The sequence below is a fragment of the Seriola aureovittata genome, chromosome 6 (assembly GCF_021018895.1).
Source record: "Seriola aureovittata isolate HTS-2021-v1 ecotype China chromosome 6, ASM2101889v1, whole genome shotgun sequence".
Classification (NCBI taxonomy): domain Eukaryota; kingdom Metazoa; phylum Chordata; class Actinopteri; order Carangiformes; family Carangidae; genus Seriola; species Seriola aureovittata.
The window spans coordinates 13,622,103-13,637,622 of NC_079369.1; the positions used below are offsets into that span (position 1 = coordinate 13,622,103).

General features: G+C 39.9%; 1 protein-coding gene across 1 annotated transcript; it reads right to left on the reverse strand.

Annotated features, from left to right (window-relative positions):
- Positions 1-4,724: 4,724 nt before the first annotated feature.
- On the reverse strand, positions 4,725-14,006 carry LOC130170826 (vitellogenin-2-like). The gene is given in 33 exon segments (XM_056378484.1): positions 4,725-4,922; positions 5,015-5,176; positions 5,614-5,779; positions 5,899-5,993; positions 6,094-6,188; positions 6,285-6,468; positions 6,568-6,697; positions 6,792-6,930; positions 7,160-7,302; positions 7,396-7,602; positions 7,693-7,761; positions 7,847-7,891; positions 7,977-8,455; positions 8,549-8,727; positions 8,881-9,003; positions 9,093-9,278; positions 9,414-9,507; positions 9,615-9,801; positions 9,901-10,020; positions 10,138-10,239; positions 10,398-10,522; positions 10,608-10,705; positions 10,802-11,019; positions 11,122-11,340; positions 11,426-11,551; positions 11,641-11,806; positions 11,894-12,051; positions 12,146-12,296; positions 12,407-12,555; positions 12,647-12,808; positions 12,907-13,158; positions 13,260-13,432; positions 13,967-14,006. Coding segments are annotated over 33 exon segments (5,055 nt in total). The 3' UTR covers positions 4,725-4,809.
- Between the last annotated feature and the right edge of the window lie 1,514 nt (positions 14,007-15,520).

Genomic DNA, 15,520 nt, shown 5'->3' on the forward strand with positions numbered 1-15,520 from the left:
ACATATTTCTCCAAGGATACTCCAAGGATACAGGAAATGTATAATATACTCATATTATTCCATTCTGAGGGGTAGTTTTCAACCTTATATTAGAAGGGCAGTTTTACTCAAAAATTAACCAGACCAAAGTCAGTTAGGTCACAGACTTGTCTTTGTCTTTATGCATTTCTTCCAATAGACAATGAAAATCCAGCATAATAAGTTATACCACAGTGAGTTAACAATTATGAACAACTATGAACAACATTGACATTTGCATAAACTTGGTCAATGTGGGATATATTATCGTTAATGTTACTGGTATCCAGCTCTGTGTGCACTTAGACGGCATTAACAAGGGTAACCAGGTCCTGAATCACCACACAAGGTATACTACTACTACTAATATTACTATTACATAAGTACCATCAGAATCATTACACTGTGTTACTCATCAAACTGATCATCTCTTTCATCATCTGACTGTCATCTGATGTTCCTTGATGTCACAGGACTCAAAGAAAGTGTATGATTTAGGCGAAAATTGTGGGAAAATGTGTGTGAGTTTGAGTGACCACTGTACTTGTCATAAAGATTCACAACAGGGCTTGAATGAAAGCTTAGAGTGTTCCCTTTAAAAATATTTTTAAACATTGAAAGATATCTTGAACATTACCCTAAACCAAGATATGCACCAGCGTCTAAAATGCAATTTTTTATAGGGGGAGGTTAACTTCATCAGCTGATTACTCTAAGGTTAGGGGTTATCATACCAAGATATTATCTACATACATAGATGTCTTCAAAAAATTATAAATAACCTTTGCCACCTTGAGTGGTACCGACATCTGGTCTGACCCATGGACTAACTCACAAATACATTTGAAATGATTCAAATTCCCTTAAACCAATTAATGCATTTTCTCAGATAGTAATTCTGATGAGGCTGCAAAGACAGACTTTTTCTTCTGTTTTTGCCACATTATGGATCTGCAACTTTGCTTTTAGGACATCCTCAGATATACAGGATAAGTACTTTGACTATGACTCCAACTGCTGTCCGATTATAAAGACCACCTCATTTATTGTCATTTTAAATACAAATTTATTTCAAAGTGATAGATAGATAGATATAGATAGATAGATAGATAGATAGATAGATAGATAGATAGATAGATAGATAGATAGATTGTGAGTAAGGTCTTCATATGTGTAAATTCTCATTTGTTAAGAAACCTTTACGCCACATAACTTACCATAAAACCATATATTGATGTCTTTATATGTAATTTACTGAGCTTTACAGGTGCTGGTAGGCTTCCCTCTGCTTCCAGTCTTCATGCTACATTAGGCTAATTGACTCTCTCTTTTCTTGCTGAGAGTGAGATGATAAAATCAATACTACCCTCATGCCTGTGACTATGAAGCTATACATCTAGCAGCTGGTTAGCTAATTAGCTTAGCGCATAGACTAGAAACCGCTTCACCCAAATGAAATATAGACCATCAGTGTAGCAAAAGTTCACTAAACCTCTTTGTAATCCCTACAAAAACTGAAATGTGTCATTTCAACACTTAGATTTAGGCAGATCTAACTGGCTGCTGGCTGTATATTCATATTTAACAATCAGACATAGCTTTTAATAACTAGCTAATAGTCTGACTTCAGTGTTCTGTTGAACAGGAGTATAATGTAGTACTTTATTACTTTGTAGTAGCTACTGTAGTCATTCTCTAATTTTAAACCACAACCACTCCTGAAATATTTTCTCTGTCATATGACAGATATATTGACAAAACAGTAATGATGACCTAGAGGACTATCTACTACAGAATGGCTGTCAGCCTGTTAATATGACAATAGATAGTTATATCTGGCTTATTCTAATGATTTATTACAAGTAATAAAATTACATGTAATACAATTATTATGTATTCTACAATAGAAGTGTTGCAGAAAGCAATCCCAAGCAGTTACAAACAAAAGTGTATGCAGTGGAGAAAATTTAGAGATTGTTTAATGCTTTAAATATCTGGGTGTCATTATGAATTATAATGGTTCATTTCAGATTGCCATCGAGAAGCTGTATAAGCAGGTCTCCTGTGCAGTGTTTTCCATTTTCTGTAAATGTAGAAAACCTGATTTACCTGTAAATATTACACTAGATGTTTGATTTTTGATAAGTTAGTTACACCAGTTATGTTGTATGCATGTGCGTAGGGGTTTGAAAAATTAACTACTCCTCAAATTCCTTAAAGGGGACATATTATGCAAAATGCACTTTTCCATGGTTTTCTATCAATAATATGTGTCCCCGGCCGGTCTACAAACCAGTGGCGGCTGCTGGTCCTATAAGGAGGGGAAGCTCATTTTCGGCCTACATCATAAAATGTGTCCGTTTATTTATATGTAAATTCGCAGAGTGACAGAAGAGAGTCGCCAAACACAACGCTAGTCGTTTTTAACAAAGACAAAGTCGCTGAGGATCAGTAACGTCTCCAGATCAACTCCGAACAACGGAATGAAAAACTTGAAAACTGCTCCGGTGGATGCTTATACTTCAACATCGCTAATTCGCTCATTTCGCTGTCAATCAAAAAGGGACTCAGCCTCAGACAGATCATCCAATCATCATGCAGAAGCCGAGCGTCCGGGCCAGCCCACTGTCCCATAGACCCCCAGAGACGCTGAGCGTCCGATGGGCGGGACAAAGCCCAGCATTTATCCAATGACCGTCTAGTTTCGCTGCAGTGGAACAACCCACTCGATGCTTCCCCATAGAAGTCAGGAGACGCTCGGCGTCTACACTGTGTAAAGCACAGTGGCGCTGCGGGGATGAACGAGAAGGAAGTCGTGTCGGTTACCTGTGATAAGGAGCTGATTCTGAACAAAAGATGAACGTGTTCTAGCGCATATTTAGTCAATGAAATGTATATACAACAGCACATATTTGACCACTTATTTTGTTGACATTTTAGGGGAAGCTGAGCTTCCCTTGCAGTCTTAGAGCAATCGCCACTGCTACAAAACCCCCAAACATGAGAAAAGTCCATCCCCTCCGTCTTTTGCTTGCGCAACCTTTCAGAAAATGTGTGCTCACACAGGGCAATTGGAGATTTTCCCTTGATGTCGTCATGAAGGGAGATGACACCTCCCCCCAGGTGGGTGACACTCCCCGAGCTAGGTGTGTGTTCCGCCCTCTGAGTCCGTGTTGCAGCCGCTCTCGTTTATTCCCTCGCATCACGGCTCCGGTCAATCTATGTCGAAGGTACGAGCGAAGCACAGAAGTCTTTTTACCCCCTACGTCCGAGGATCTGAAGACCCAGTGGATTTGTTTTATTTTATTTTTGATGGCCACTTCAGAAGTTGTAGCGGGCTAACCATTTCACGTTGGACTGCTTTCTCAAGGAGAGCCAGTACAATGCGGGATTCGCTACATTATGAAGATAAAACATAAATCAGCACCGACTGTCCGCGATCCAACTTCAAACTTGGGAGCTGTAAGTTTTACCATTTTATGTTGCTTTACTGTATCTTCACACTGTTGCGTGTGCTGTTAGCATGGCAGCTAATGTGGCTAACGTTTTGCCTCGTCCACACAGCCGGGTATAGCCGGGTACAGATTGTATGCAATTCTTCTGCTTGGTATCGCTGTGTGACGTTGATTACTTTATCACACTTGAAAGGCGTTTTAGCTGTCTGCAAAGTCAAGCCGGTCAAATTCAGACTAAACAGGCTTTGCAGCGATTAGCATAGGTGTCGGGGCTTGTTTGGAATATGTGAAAGGGGATAGTCTGTAATACACATTTCTTGCATTTTGCACATATAGTGAGCTATTTGCAGCATTTACAAGCTATTGACAACCCAATTTACATCTTAAAGGTTAAATTGACTGCAATGACCCAATATTGTCTATGGGGAGCTGGGAAGATAAGATAAAAATAGAATTATTGGCTGCTTGGGGAGGCCAATAGTTGGATAATTATTATCAGTTGGATAGTTTACAACTATTTGTTCAGCCTGAATAATATGGCTGTATATGCATCACCATGGGTCTTGCAGGTTAAACCAAAACTAGATGACTGTGGTTTGTCTAATATCTGACTCACACAACAGTGTAACAACACTGAGTGGTTGAAAAGAACTGTTGAACAAAGGCTGTGGCAAAGTGAGCTCAGAAGTCTGACATCATGTGATATTTATATAGAATTAAAACAAGACTTAAACTGGAAAGGTATCTGTTGTGTGGGAACCAAAAGTACAGATAGGCTTTTTTGAGCACTGAGGTCACTGGAAGATATGAAGAGCTGGATAGAAAAGAGAGGATCTGTGAACCTTTTAATGATAATTGTTTGGGAAACTAGTAGGCTATCATATTTTGTCTTTCAGAGCTGCATCCAGGCAATGTTTTCATAGTTTAGAGTTAAGTGACTCTGTCACCAAAGATTGCAAAAAAGAAAATTTGACATTGAAGTGGTGTTTTCATTAAACAAGACTGGAGGAAGTGTGTTGCTGAAAGATGAGCTTTCATTTTCTACTTTTTTCAGGAGATGAGGTCATGCCTGTTGGTTTAAAATATTTCCTATTTATTTATTTATTTATTAGGGATGTTTCATTCCAACATGTGTGATAATGAGTTTGATGGATGAATGATCTTTTAAAGGACTCAGTTTTCAGTGTTTTTTATTTAAATTTTTTTTATTTATAGCAGCTGCATTTGAAAGTAATTTCAGACAACAATTGCTTCACGTGCTTGTGTTGTTTATTTACATTTACGGTACAAACAGACAAATTAAGAATAAAACATAATATGACTGAAGGTAATGAGATTATGCGCACTGAGCAGTGCAGCGACATGCCACATGAGCTTCTGTTGTTTCCTGTAGGTCAGAGCTCTTCTGATAGATGTTGCTCAGACCCTCAGAGCGGTTCAGGTTAGAGTCTGCAACAGTGGAGAGAATAAAGCAGTTAGGCTCCAAGTAGATGTGCTGTAACTCAGCTTTGTGAACCAGGTGTGATTTCTTGCAGACTCACCAGCAGGCAGGCAGTGGAAGCCAACGCTGACAGAGGTGGTCCTCACTGGTATGCAGCCGGGCAGGCAGCGCAGCACAGGCTCAACAGAGTAGCATTTGGACTCCTGACCATGGAGGATCACCTGCTTCTCCAGCTTCACAGACTCAAGGTTCATGTAACACTCTGGAAAAGGGAGAAAAATTAGTGAAATATTTCAAGCCTTTATTTTCCAGCAGGTGCCAAGTCCTGCTTCTGACGCTTCTGACGTTGTCTCTGGTTCAGGAGTGGCTTGGCAAAAAATTAAATTAAAATAAACGCTTGAAATATTTCACTCTGTGTGTAATGAATCTATATAATATACGAGTTTCACTTTTTGAATGAAATTACTGAAATAAATGAACTTTTCCACGATATTCTAATTTATTGAGATGCACCTGTACATATTTTTTACCTATGGCAGTCTTGAGTTGAAACCGAAGCCTGATATTCATTGTTTCTTTTTTTTTTCTATTATCTAATTAAAGTCTGTTATTTTGTTGTTGTTTGTAATTATCATGTAAATTTCTTTTATATACTGCATTTTTGCATCCTGAGTATAAACGATTGACTGTAAGTATTACCAGAGGCATCGCGGCAGCTCTTTCCAGGCAGAACCCAGGAATGAGCGTAGCTGACTGCGTTCTTGGACACTCGTTCATTGGGTGTGCGGTACTCCTGTCTGATTTCCCCATCAGCCTTTCCACACAGTCCACAAGTCTGTCCTCTCATCCAGTCCACAACTTTAACCTGAAGAAAAACTCAAACAGTTCAGTGTTTGTGGGACTGCGTTTTAACTGCGCCATTACCATTATACACATTAATAAAAGTTTAAATCTAGAAAAGTCACACAAGTTCTATTGTTTCACCTTCAGTGCGTTCAGATCAAAGTAGACCTCCTGAAGACCATGGCTGGGAGCATGGAGAGCGATGCCCTCGCCTTTCTGTCTGATCTGAATTTTGCCTAAAATGAATGCAAACAAGTATAATTATGTGATTTTTAACTTTCAACAAACTGAATCATTTATGTTGACAGCTCGATTTGATTTAATAAAACATAAAACCAGTGGGATGCTGATATGGCAGGTTGTTGATGGGGATTTCTACTCCATTGATCTTCACCATGACAATGTTGTCCTTTGGATACATGTTGATATCACTGTTGAAAATTTTTATTAAAATTAGAATTAGAATTGTGCTTTATCTTTTTATGGGCAGTTCCCACGATTTAGATATAAATACTGGTTGTTCTTACATGTTTGCAATCTTCACATTGATCTGTTGCTGTTCCAGTGTTTGGTCCTTTTTCAGCAGAACTATGAATTTGAGTTCTGAGGTGCAATCCTGAGCCAGAACCTGGTAGCAAGAGTGGGGCATTTCGTTCTTGTATTTCCTGTTGTTGAATGTGATCAGGGTGTCTTTGACCATGGAGCACTCAGCTGGGAAAAAAAAGAAAAATCAATGAGTTAGCTATGTGCAGATCTGTTTCAATATTCAGGTATGAAAAACATGAAACCTGCTCCTTTAAATGTTTTCACCTGCATGAGCCTTGGTGACCATGTACGAGATCTTCTCAGCCCAGTTGTCCTGGTATGTTTGCAGCTCAGCAGCAGTGTCTCCAAGTGGCAGTGAAACAGGCAGACCCACTCCAAGTTTATAAATGGTCCTCTGCAATATCAAATTAAAACAGAACACACATATACAGTTTGAGTGAGGTGTGACATTTTATGTGTATTAATAATAATGGGCAATAAAACCACACCTTTGGTGTCTTCAGCACAACATTCAGGGTTGTCTCAGAAGCAACAGCCACAGTCAGTTTGATCTGATTATGAACATTCTTGACCTTTGACAGGCTCACTCCGGCTTCATGAGCAATACGGGAAATGTACTCAGAGATCCTAGACAGATACAAAGTTATGGTTATTTTTATTCATTTTAAATAGATGTTAATTTAAATGTCCACCTGTTAGGTGAGTAGGAAAATAAATTAATGCAAAAGAAAGTAATGAATTACCACACATTGCCATATCTAAAATATCTATTAAGATCAAACTGTTGCACTTTCAATAAACTGATTGATTACTTAGACAAAAATATTTGAAAATGTGTATTAGTTTGTGACATTACTGCTTTGCATAGTGCTTCATGCTCTTTGGAAGTTTGTCCCAGGTGACCTTCAGGCGGAGAGCAGGCTCTTGACCCACAAGACCAGTTTCAGCTGTGATCTCGGTCTCGTATTGCTTGCATTCAATGCCCCAGGCAATCTTGGCCTAAGAGAAATTTAAATCGGAGTTAAATCTCAAGCGCAGAAATTTTCATCATATTTCCATCTCAATTCATGTCACAAAAATCAAAGTTTTTACCATCAGCTTGTGGTTGCTCAGCATCACACCATCAGCACAGATTCTCCAGTGGTCACTCTCAGCCAGGTTAGCAAAGATGAGCTGCAGTCTGGCAGTGGCTTTGTCAAAGTAAGCTGCGATCTGGTATCCCTGAACCTTGTGGTCGGCTCTCACAGCACGGATGAGAACAGTCACAGCAGGAGTGACAGCGTTAGCAAGGTACTTGGCCTGAGTGTGCAAACCAGAGATTGATGTTAATGAAAGTTTAGATTTTTTTTCCCCACATAATACTGTAAATGCTGTGGTTTAATGACTTACCTTTGTGTAAATGGCTTCAAAGCTGTAGGCACTGCTCTTGCTGTTGGTACGGGCTGATGAGATGGCATGCTGCAAACAGAGAAATAATACATTTAGCCTGCTCAAACAGAGAACATGGTGTGGCTGTGTCATGCTCTTTACAACACAATATTACCTGGTGGATGTGGTTCTTGGTAAACGCCATGTCATACAGTTCTTGCTGCAACAGAAAAATTTGTAGATTAATTCCTGTACATACTTTAATTCCACTGTGTTTCCATGTCAGCAGTGAAGTTGTATCTCACCTTAGACAGGGAGCTGGACCTGGAAGAGCTGGAGCTGGAAGAGCGGCTGCTGGAACGGACTGATGAACGGCTGCTTGAAGCACTGCTGGAGGAGCTTCTTGAACGCAGGCTTGATCGGCTGCTGGAGGAGCTGCTGGAGCGGGTGCTCACTCTCTTTGATGTCTTGGTGATGGGGGTGTCAACGTCGACCATTTTGCTCTTGCGGCGAGAGGAGGAGCTGGAGGAAGACTTGGATGATGCAGAGGAGGAGATGCTTGAACGAGAGCTGCTGGAGCGAGAGCTGCTGGAGCTGGAGCTGGAGGAAGTTGCTGTTCTGTTCTTCAGACCAGGAACCAAGATATTCTTGAGTTTCATCAGGACGTTCTTGTCCTCGAGCATTTCCTCTTCCTCGCTCAGGTTAATCACTTTGATGATCTTTTCTGCTGCTTTATCTCCAACTTGAATCTCAACTTCAATCTTCTCGATTACTGGTCCAGCAGCTGCAATCCAATAAATAAAATGATACATTTCTTTTTAGGAATTTCTTATACAATTACTTTTATCAGTAATTTAATGTCATCCATTTCACTTGCCTGGAGCAACCTCAACTATGACAGCATGTTTTCCAATTATGGCATAGAGCGGGCAGTCTCTGATGAAGGCGGCATTGCGAGACTCAATCTCTGTGCATGCCTTTATTCCAAAGGTTTCAATTGCAGCACACATTTTCTTTTTGAAGTCCTTGGGCACTTTAAGGCTGTTGGCAAGTTTTCTTGGCAGGTCAACAGAAATGATTTCAGATGATGATGACTGAAAAACCACAACAAAGATCACCATGTTATTTTGGAAGAGTGTAGGATTTAGTGTTGGAAAAGGCTGTCAGTCAATCAAACTCACCATGCCACCAGCCAGAGTGGATGCCAACCTAGAAGCCTTTGAAGAGAAGGTCTCCCTTGACAGCTGTACTGCAGCCTCAGCTGGAATCATTGGTGTAATTTTGGCAGCTGTGAGGTCTTCCACATTTGTTGCAATAGCAAAAGTCTCAACACTGTTGGAGAAAGGAAAAAATTGTTTTAAGAAAGCAAAATCTCAAAACTGGATGATACATTTTACCTTGGGAGAAGGAAAGGTACATACAGTGCAGATGCGATCTTATCGATGCCCTGAACAGGCAGGAACTGGAGTTTGAAGTTGCCCTTAATCATGTCAATTCTTGCTTCCATCTTTGCAGGAACAATTGTGTGAACTCTGGCTCTTGACACCAGGGCGGCCTGGATGAAAGCAGTGTTCACTCCCATAACTGCATAGGTGTACATAGAAACACTGAAATGGACAGAAAATACAGACTTTGAAGGATGATCTTCTTGAATGATGATATTTGTATTTAGTTTTTGACAACTAAAGATTTTGGTAAATGAATGAGAAGAAGTTTATTCAAGTAAGATATGTCCAGTTTACCTTGGAGTAATTGCAGCTCTCATGTTAATGTCAGACTTCAGAAGCTGGGCAGCATGGAAATTTTCAGGCAGAGGTGGTGTCACGGTGGCTTGAACTATGAAAAACAACACATTTTTAGTATCAGTTCCAATCAATATTTCATTTTTAGTATCATTATTAATAAATATTTCAGCTCAGTTAAGGTACACCAGTGGTACTTACATTCAACAGATGCAGCAGCCACAGCAGCAGTATAGAAACTCAGCTCCATGGGCAGACCAACAGCAGTGGGAAGGATGCGACGAATCTCAGCGACCAACATGGGTTTAGCATAATGCAGTCTGAAACCAGACAACAGAGCATCCAAAGCCTTCCTGCCTTCAGCGTAAACTGCAGGGCCGGTGGCCACCTGTAAACACAAAATAGCTCATGAGACAACAGCTTTTCACTTCAAAATATAATGATTATTTCGTGGTCATACTGTATGTAACAGTAGGAGATGCTGTACCTCAATAATCTGATCAACAATAGCCTTGTCAATGTTGGCAAAGGCAATTTCCTGTCCGAAGAATTTCACATACATGGAGGCCAGGGGCTTGCCTGAAGGGTGAGCCCTCCACTCAGAAAGCTGTTAGGAAGACAACAGTAAATTAAATTATACATTGTAGCTTTTACAAAACAAAATTAACTTTGATTATTGTTAAAAGGAAGTAGTTTTAGCATTGGAGTCATCCCTTGTACTTACAGCCTTCATGACTTGTTTCATCTTGGTGAGCCTGTCAGCATTCTCAGGAGCCTCATGGATTTTCAGAAGGGCCTCCTGAACTCCCTCAGTTCTTACTCCAAACTAACCAAAAGGAGAAAACATAACTTGTGTAATATACTATAGACATATTATTGTTGATTGGTATATATCAGTATATCATAGTACAAAATGAAGTCTTCTTAAGACATTGACAAGTCTTTCATTATTTAAACTAGCCATACAAGACGTGATCATCACACCTCAAGGACATCAGCGTAAACTCCGGCCAGGAAGGTGCGAGCTTTGGCCACAATGGCTCTTGGCAAAACAGTTGCAGCATCGTTAATGTAGAAGGCACTGGCAGCAGCACCCATCATCCAGGGGCCTGAAGGAAGAAGTCAAGAACCCTCAAACCACATGTCTTAATCTGTAATCTGTAATGGTAAATTATTCATCGGTTATCCTCTTACTGTGGTAGGCATCAAAATAGAGGGCTCTGCTGAAGCGGTAGCTCAGTCTGTCAAATTTGGGGCTGAGGATCTTCACAGCAACATTGCAGGCTGCAGCACTGAAAGTAGAACATTAGAATATATGAGATTGCACGTGTAAACATGTTTAAATTTTTTTTTTTAAATGCAAATGTGAATATTATTCAGGTCCTTACACAGAAGCAAAGTCAGGGATGGTGTTCTTTGTCATGGCCTTCATGTAAGAGTAGACAAAGCTAGCAACCTGCAGATTTTTTTCTTTCAAGAGGTCATCAGCAAGAGTGGTCACCAGACCCATTGGCAGCTTAGTCTCAAACAGCACAATAGCAGCAACCATGCGGAGCTCTGGGTGGAGATTCTTATCCATAAACAGCTGAACAGCCATTTCTTGGATCTAATTCACAAAGAAGGGTGTTATAAACAAAACTACATTACAGGATAGGTCTGAAGTGAATTCACTTTTAGTAATAGAAGGATTCAGAAAATCTAGTCTCACCATCTTGGGCTCTTTCTTTGCGATGTTCCTCAGGGCCAGAACAGCATCAATGTGAACTCTGAGTGGCAGATTGGCAGCAGCGCTTCCAAAGCCAGGCAGGAGCTTCATGATTGGTTTAAGGCTAGCAGGATGTCCAGCATTACCCAGAACTTTAAGAGCGATAGTGAGCTCTTCAATATCATCTCTGGCAACAGCCTCAACAGCGAGTTCATGAATGGGCTGTGGGTAGAACAGAAAAGCATTCATGTCACTAATGCTGTAACTGAATTTAGTCATATCAGACACATGCACAAATGATACATACCCTCACAAACTCAGCTGGGCAAGTTGGGTTCTCTGCACAGTATTTAGCAACCAGAGTGCCGTAGCCCAGCATAGCGATCTCACGCAGGACTGCATTTTCTCGGATCCTGTGGTTCATAGCCAGACCCTGTGGAGAGGTGAAAATAAAGAACTGATTACTTGTCCATGTTTTCACATAATTGAAAACACACAAGACCACTTTTAACATGCACTTACCTCAGCAAGTTTGATGGCCTCCAGGTCGGCTGTCACCATTTGCACAGATGCCACCAGAGCTTGAGCAGCTTCAGGAATAGTCAGGTCATGAGCCAAGAACTTCTCCTTGAGGAACCTCAGAGCAATGTGAGTACCGATGGCGGGGACAACGTTCAGGATCCAGTGCCTAAGAGAAAATAGAAAATACTGTGTTATTATATTATTTATTACATTTTTATTTCATGGCCTTTTGTTGATTGAAAGTTGCAGTTACCTGTAATCGGGTCTAGCTTTGAACTGAGTCCAGAGAGCCTCAATAGTCTCAAATCTGGCCACACGCAGCAGCTGGATGAGCTCAATAAACTTCAGAGGGGCATCCTCATGAACCTTGGCCACATTGAAGGTCACCAGGTGGTTCAGAACCTCAACAATCTGACAAAAAAAATTGTTTCCCGTATTATGGTTTGTAGGTACAGGATGGATTCAGCAAACATCTGGTTAAAAGAGGGAACATTGTCTGAAGTACCTGAGCCTCGGCGTTGCTGATCCTCACGAGCTGGATGGGTGTCTGGAGAAGCTCGCTACCAAACTCATACTGCAGAGATCCACGGTGAAGATATTCTGCTCTGATGGGCTCCACTGGGGCCCTCTCAATCTCCAAAAAGGTCAGGATTTGCCTGTGAATATATGTAAGCACTCAATTAATCTGGAATGTGTGACATTTTGTGCAGTGGATAGTGGTTGTGATAGTATTATTGCTCTCTCCTTTTTAATTTAAACAACGTACTTAGCCTCCATTTGGGCAGCGCCATTCAAGATGTTGAAAGGAGAGAACTGAATCATCTCTGAAGCAGTTGCTTCCAAGATGATAGTGCCGGCGGCTGCTGGCTTCATGATGTAGTTAAAGGCAGCGGCTCCCTTCAGGGTATTTCCTCTCTGCATGAACAACCAGACCCACAATATTGTCACACCTGCACTATAGTGCACTGTATTGGAGGACAGGAAGTGTTAGAGAAATTGTACTTACAGCCTCACACTCACTGCATTTCTCAGTGTAAGCCAAGCCAATGTCCTTGATGATTCTCTCCTGACAGTGGTTCAGGTCCTTGGTCTTGGTCAGAAGAATGCGGTCAGCCTTGGTGTCCTCACTGATGACATAGTGGGTCTTGCACACACCCTGAGCTCCAGGCTAGTTCACAAAAGTCAAAATATAGTTTGTCAGTTTTAGCATTTTAGCGTTGTGGCATTTTGTGGGTGAAACTTTGAATGAAAATGAGTAATTTATACCTCTTGCAGCTCATAGATGTTGTGAGTCTTCTTGATGTTCAGCTGGAAGATGTTGAGGATTCCCCTGTAGATGTTCAGCACAGTCACAGAGATGCCAGCCGGTGCAAACACTTTACCAACAATACCGTTGGTGTACTCAAACTTGATGGGTGTCAAGAGCTGAGCAGCCAGGGCTGAGGTGAGCTTGGTGGCTGGGATGAAAACATCTTTGGGCCAGATACCACTGTACTCAAAGATTTCAGGGTCAATAAGCTGTAAGGAAAAGGTGACAGGTTGAATGATATGTGAACATAAGAGAAATCTGTCACGTTATTAATCACTTTGAATGTGTATCAATACTAAATGGTCTTTACCTTCAGCATGAAGGTGTCGGCAGCCGCTGCATGGATCAAAACTTTGCTCCGGATCTTCACTCCAGCCCGTGCCAGACCCTCCTCGGGCAGGCCGCCCATGAGAAATGCCTCATATTTGTACACGTAGGTCTTTCCAGTAGCAAATTCTGGGGCTGTAATAATATTGAATTATCCTTCAGACCTCAATAGTCAAGAAATCACAATATATCTCATCAATCTATATGTATTTCAATAAAACATCAAAATTAAGACAGAAAAAAATATTGTCTTTCAATATTTATGCTTCGGTTTTGTTAAACACATTCATATGTGTTCAATGATCACATATTGGACATATGAAGTAAAAAAACTTACCAAAGTTGACAAGGTTACCAGCTGCAAAGTAGAAATAGAAGGTTATTTGGTGCTGATAAAGTACATGCACAATATAGAGAAAAGCAGTGAATTTGTAAAGGATAAAACTGAAAAAACTATTTTCTATTCTAGGAGTGGTTATATTATATATCAACAACAGTAGCAAAGGCTAGTATTTCTCCTGAATCAGAATTACTTTGAATCATTGAATCATAATTTTCTCTCTAATAAAACTGTTTGTGAAAATTGTTGCTCATCTTCACAGTGATAGTATCTCATTCTACTAACAACACCATTTTCAAAAAATGAAGATAAATTAAAACCAAATGAGTTTAAAATGCATTAAGACATACCTGCAAGGGCCACAGCAAGAGCTAGTACAAGCACCCTCATGGCTGGTGGATGTGATCGACTGCCAACAGAGGCTTCCTTTTAAAGCCAGGTTTTGCTGACTAAGTGCCCATCGAAGTGTATCATTAACTAAATATCAGCTTTGATTGTCACTGATGTTCCCATTCCCTGTAGATTAGACAAATAAAGTGAAAAAAACAAAATGATGAAAAATGTCACAGATAAAATAAATTATTTTAACCTGACTCTTGGCTCATGTGGCACAATAAGCCTCCATCCCGGTTACAAAGATGTTTTTTCTCATATGGCATAGCACATTGAACACAGATAAAATGGAATGTTAGTTTATACAATTTCAAACTACTGTGCAATAATAAGATTTATCCATAAATAAATAAAATCATTCTACATAGATTTCCCTATAAAGTAATATTCACAATTTTATTGACGTGTCTTATTATTCAATATTATTCTGTTGCATCCAAGGACTCACACTCACATAAATTATTATAATTGACACACATTATTCTGAAATCCTTTTATAGGATTGTTTTCAGTTGCACAAACATGGGAAGGTTACAATCTTTCAATCAAATGTCATTCTGTCCTGACCTATAATTTTGTCACAGTCCTGTCAACTTGCTCCTTGAACTGTTAACTGTCCAAAGGCAACAATCCAGCAAGTTTAAAATGACACTGGAAGTGTTGTAACTGAATGTACTGTTTTTTAAAATGGATTTAAAAATCCATAGCATATTGGACCTTATTAATATACTATCTTCACAAGGCAACAATGACATCCCTTTATATATTTTTTCAATCATCATTTCATCATTTGGCACTTAGTGGGATCAGGCCTTTATATATTTCTGAAATGACACCTCCTTCATTAAAGCCTGTCAGGATATAGTTTTGTCAGTATTTTTACTGAATTTAGCTTTTCCTCCCTGATCATTCTAATGCTCTGGGACACACAGTGCAAGCAGGTCAGAGAGGTACACAGGTGAGGTGAGGCAAGAAGGCATGGCAGGCCAAAACAACCTTCATTGTTGATCTTCACGTTGCTCTAAAACATTTTCAGGTCAGGCACAAGTCCACATTAGTCTTTTTAAACAAGTATAAGTAATATTTTATTAAAACTAAATGATAAAAAATACATCTATGACCCATGAGGGCATTCTTTCTTTTACAATACTAAACTGTTTTTACAGGCGATAATGGATCTGAAGTTCTTAATAAAAACATAGAAAATGTCAGATAGACCTTAAAAAGTCATAAGTTCCGTCGTCACAGAGGTATTTTATTTTTTATATTTTCATCCCTTAGATCCTTTTGATTTCTATTCTTCCCATGCTCCTGGCATCTTCCTGGAGGCCCTTGTTTTATTTTTATTTATTTATTCATTTATTTTACAGTATTCTCAAGTCTATGGTTCTCAATAAAAGAGAAATAAAAAAAATGTTATCTCTAGCGCGGTTAGGGTGGCTTTTCCCCTATACACCTTAATCCCCAATAAAACATTTCTTTAAATCAAATTTAATTTCATCAGTCAAAAG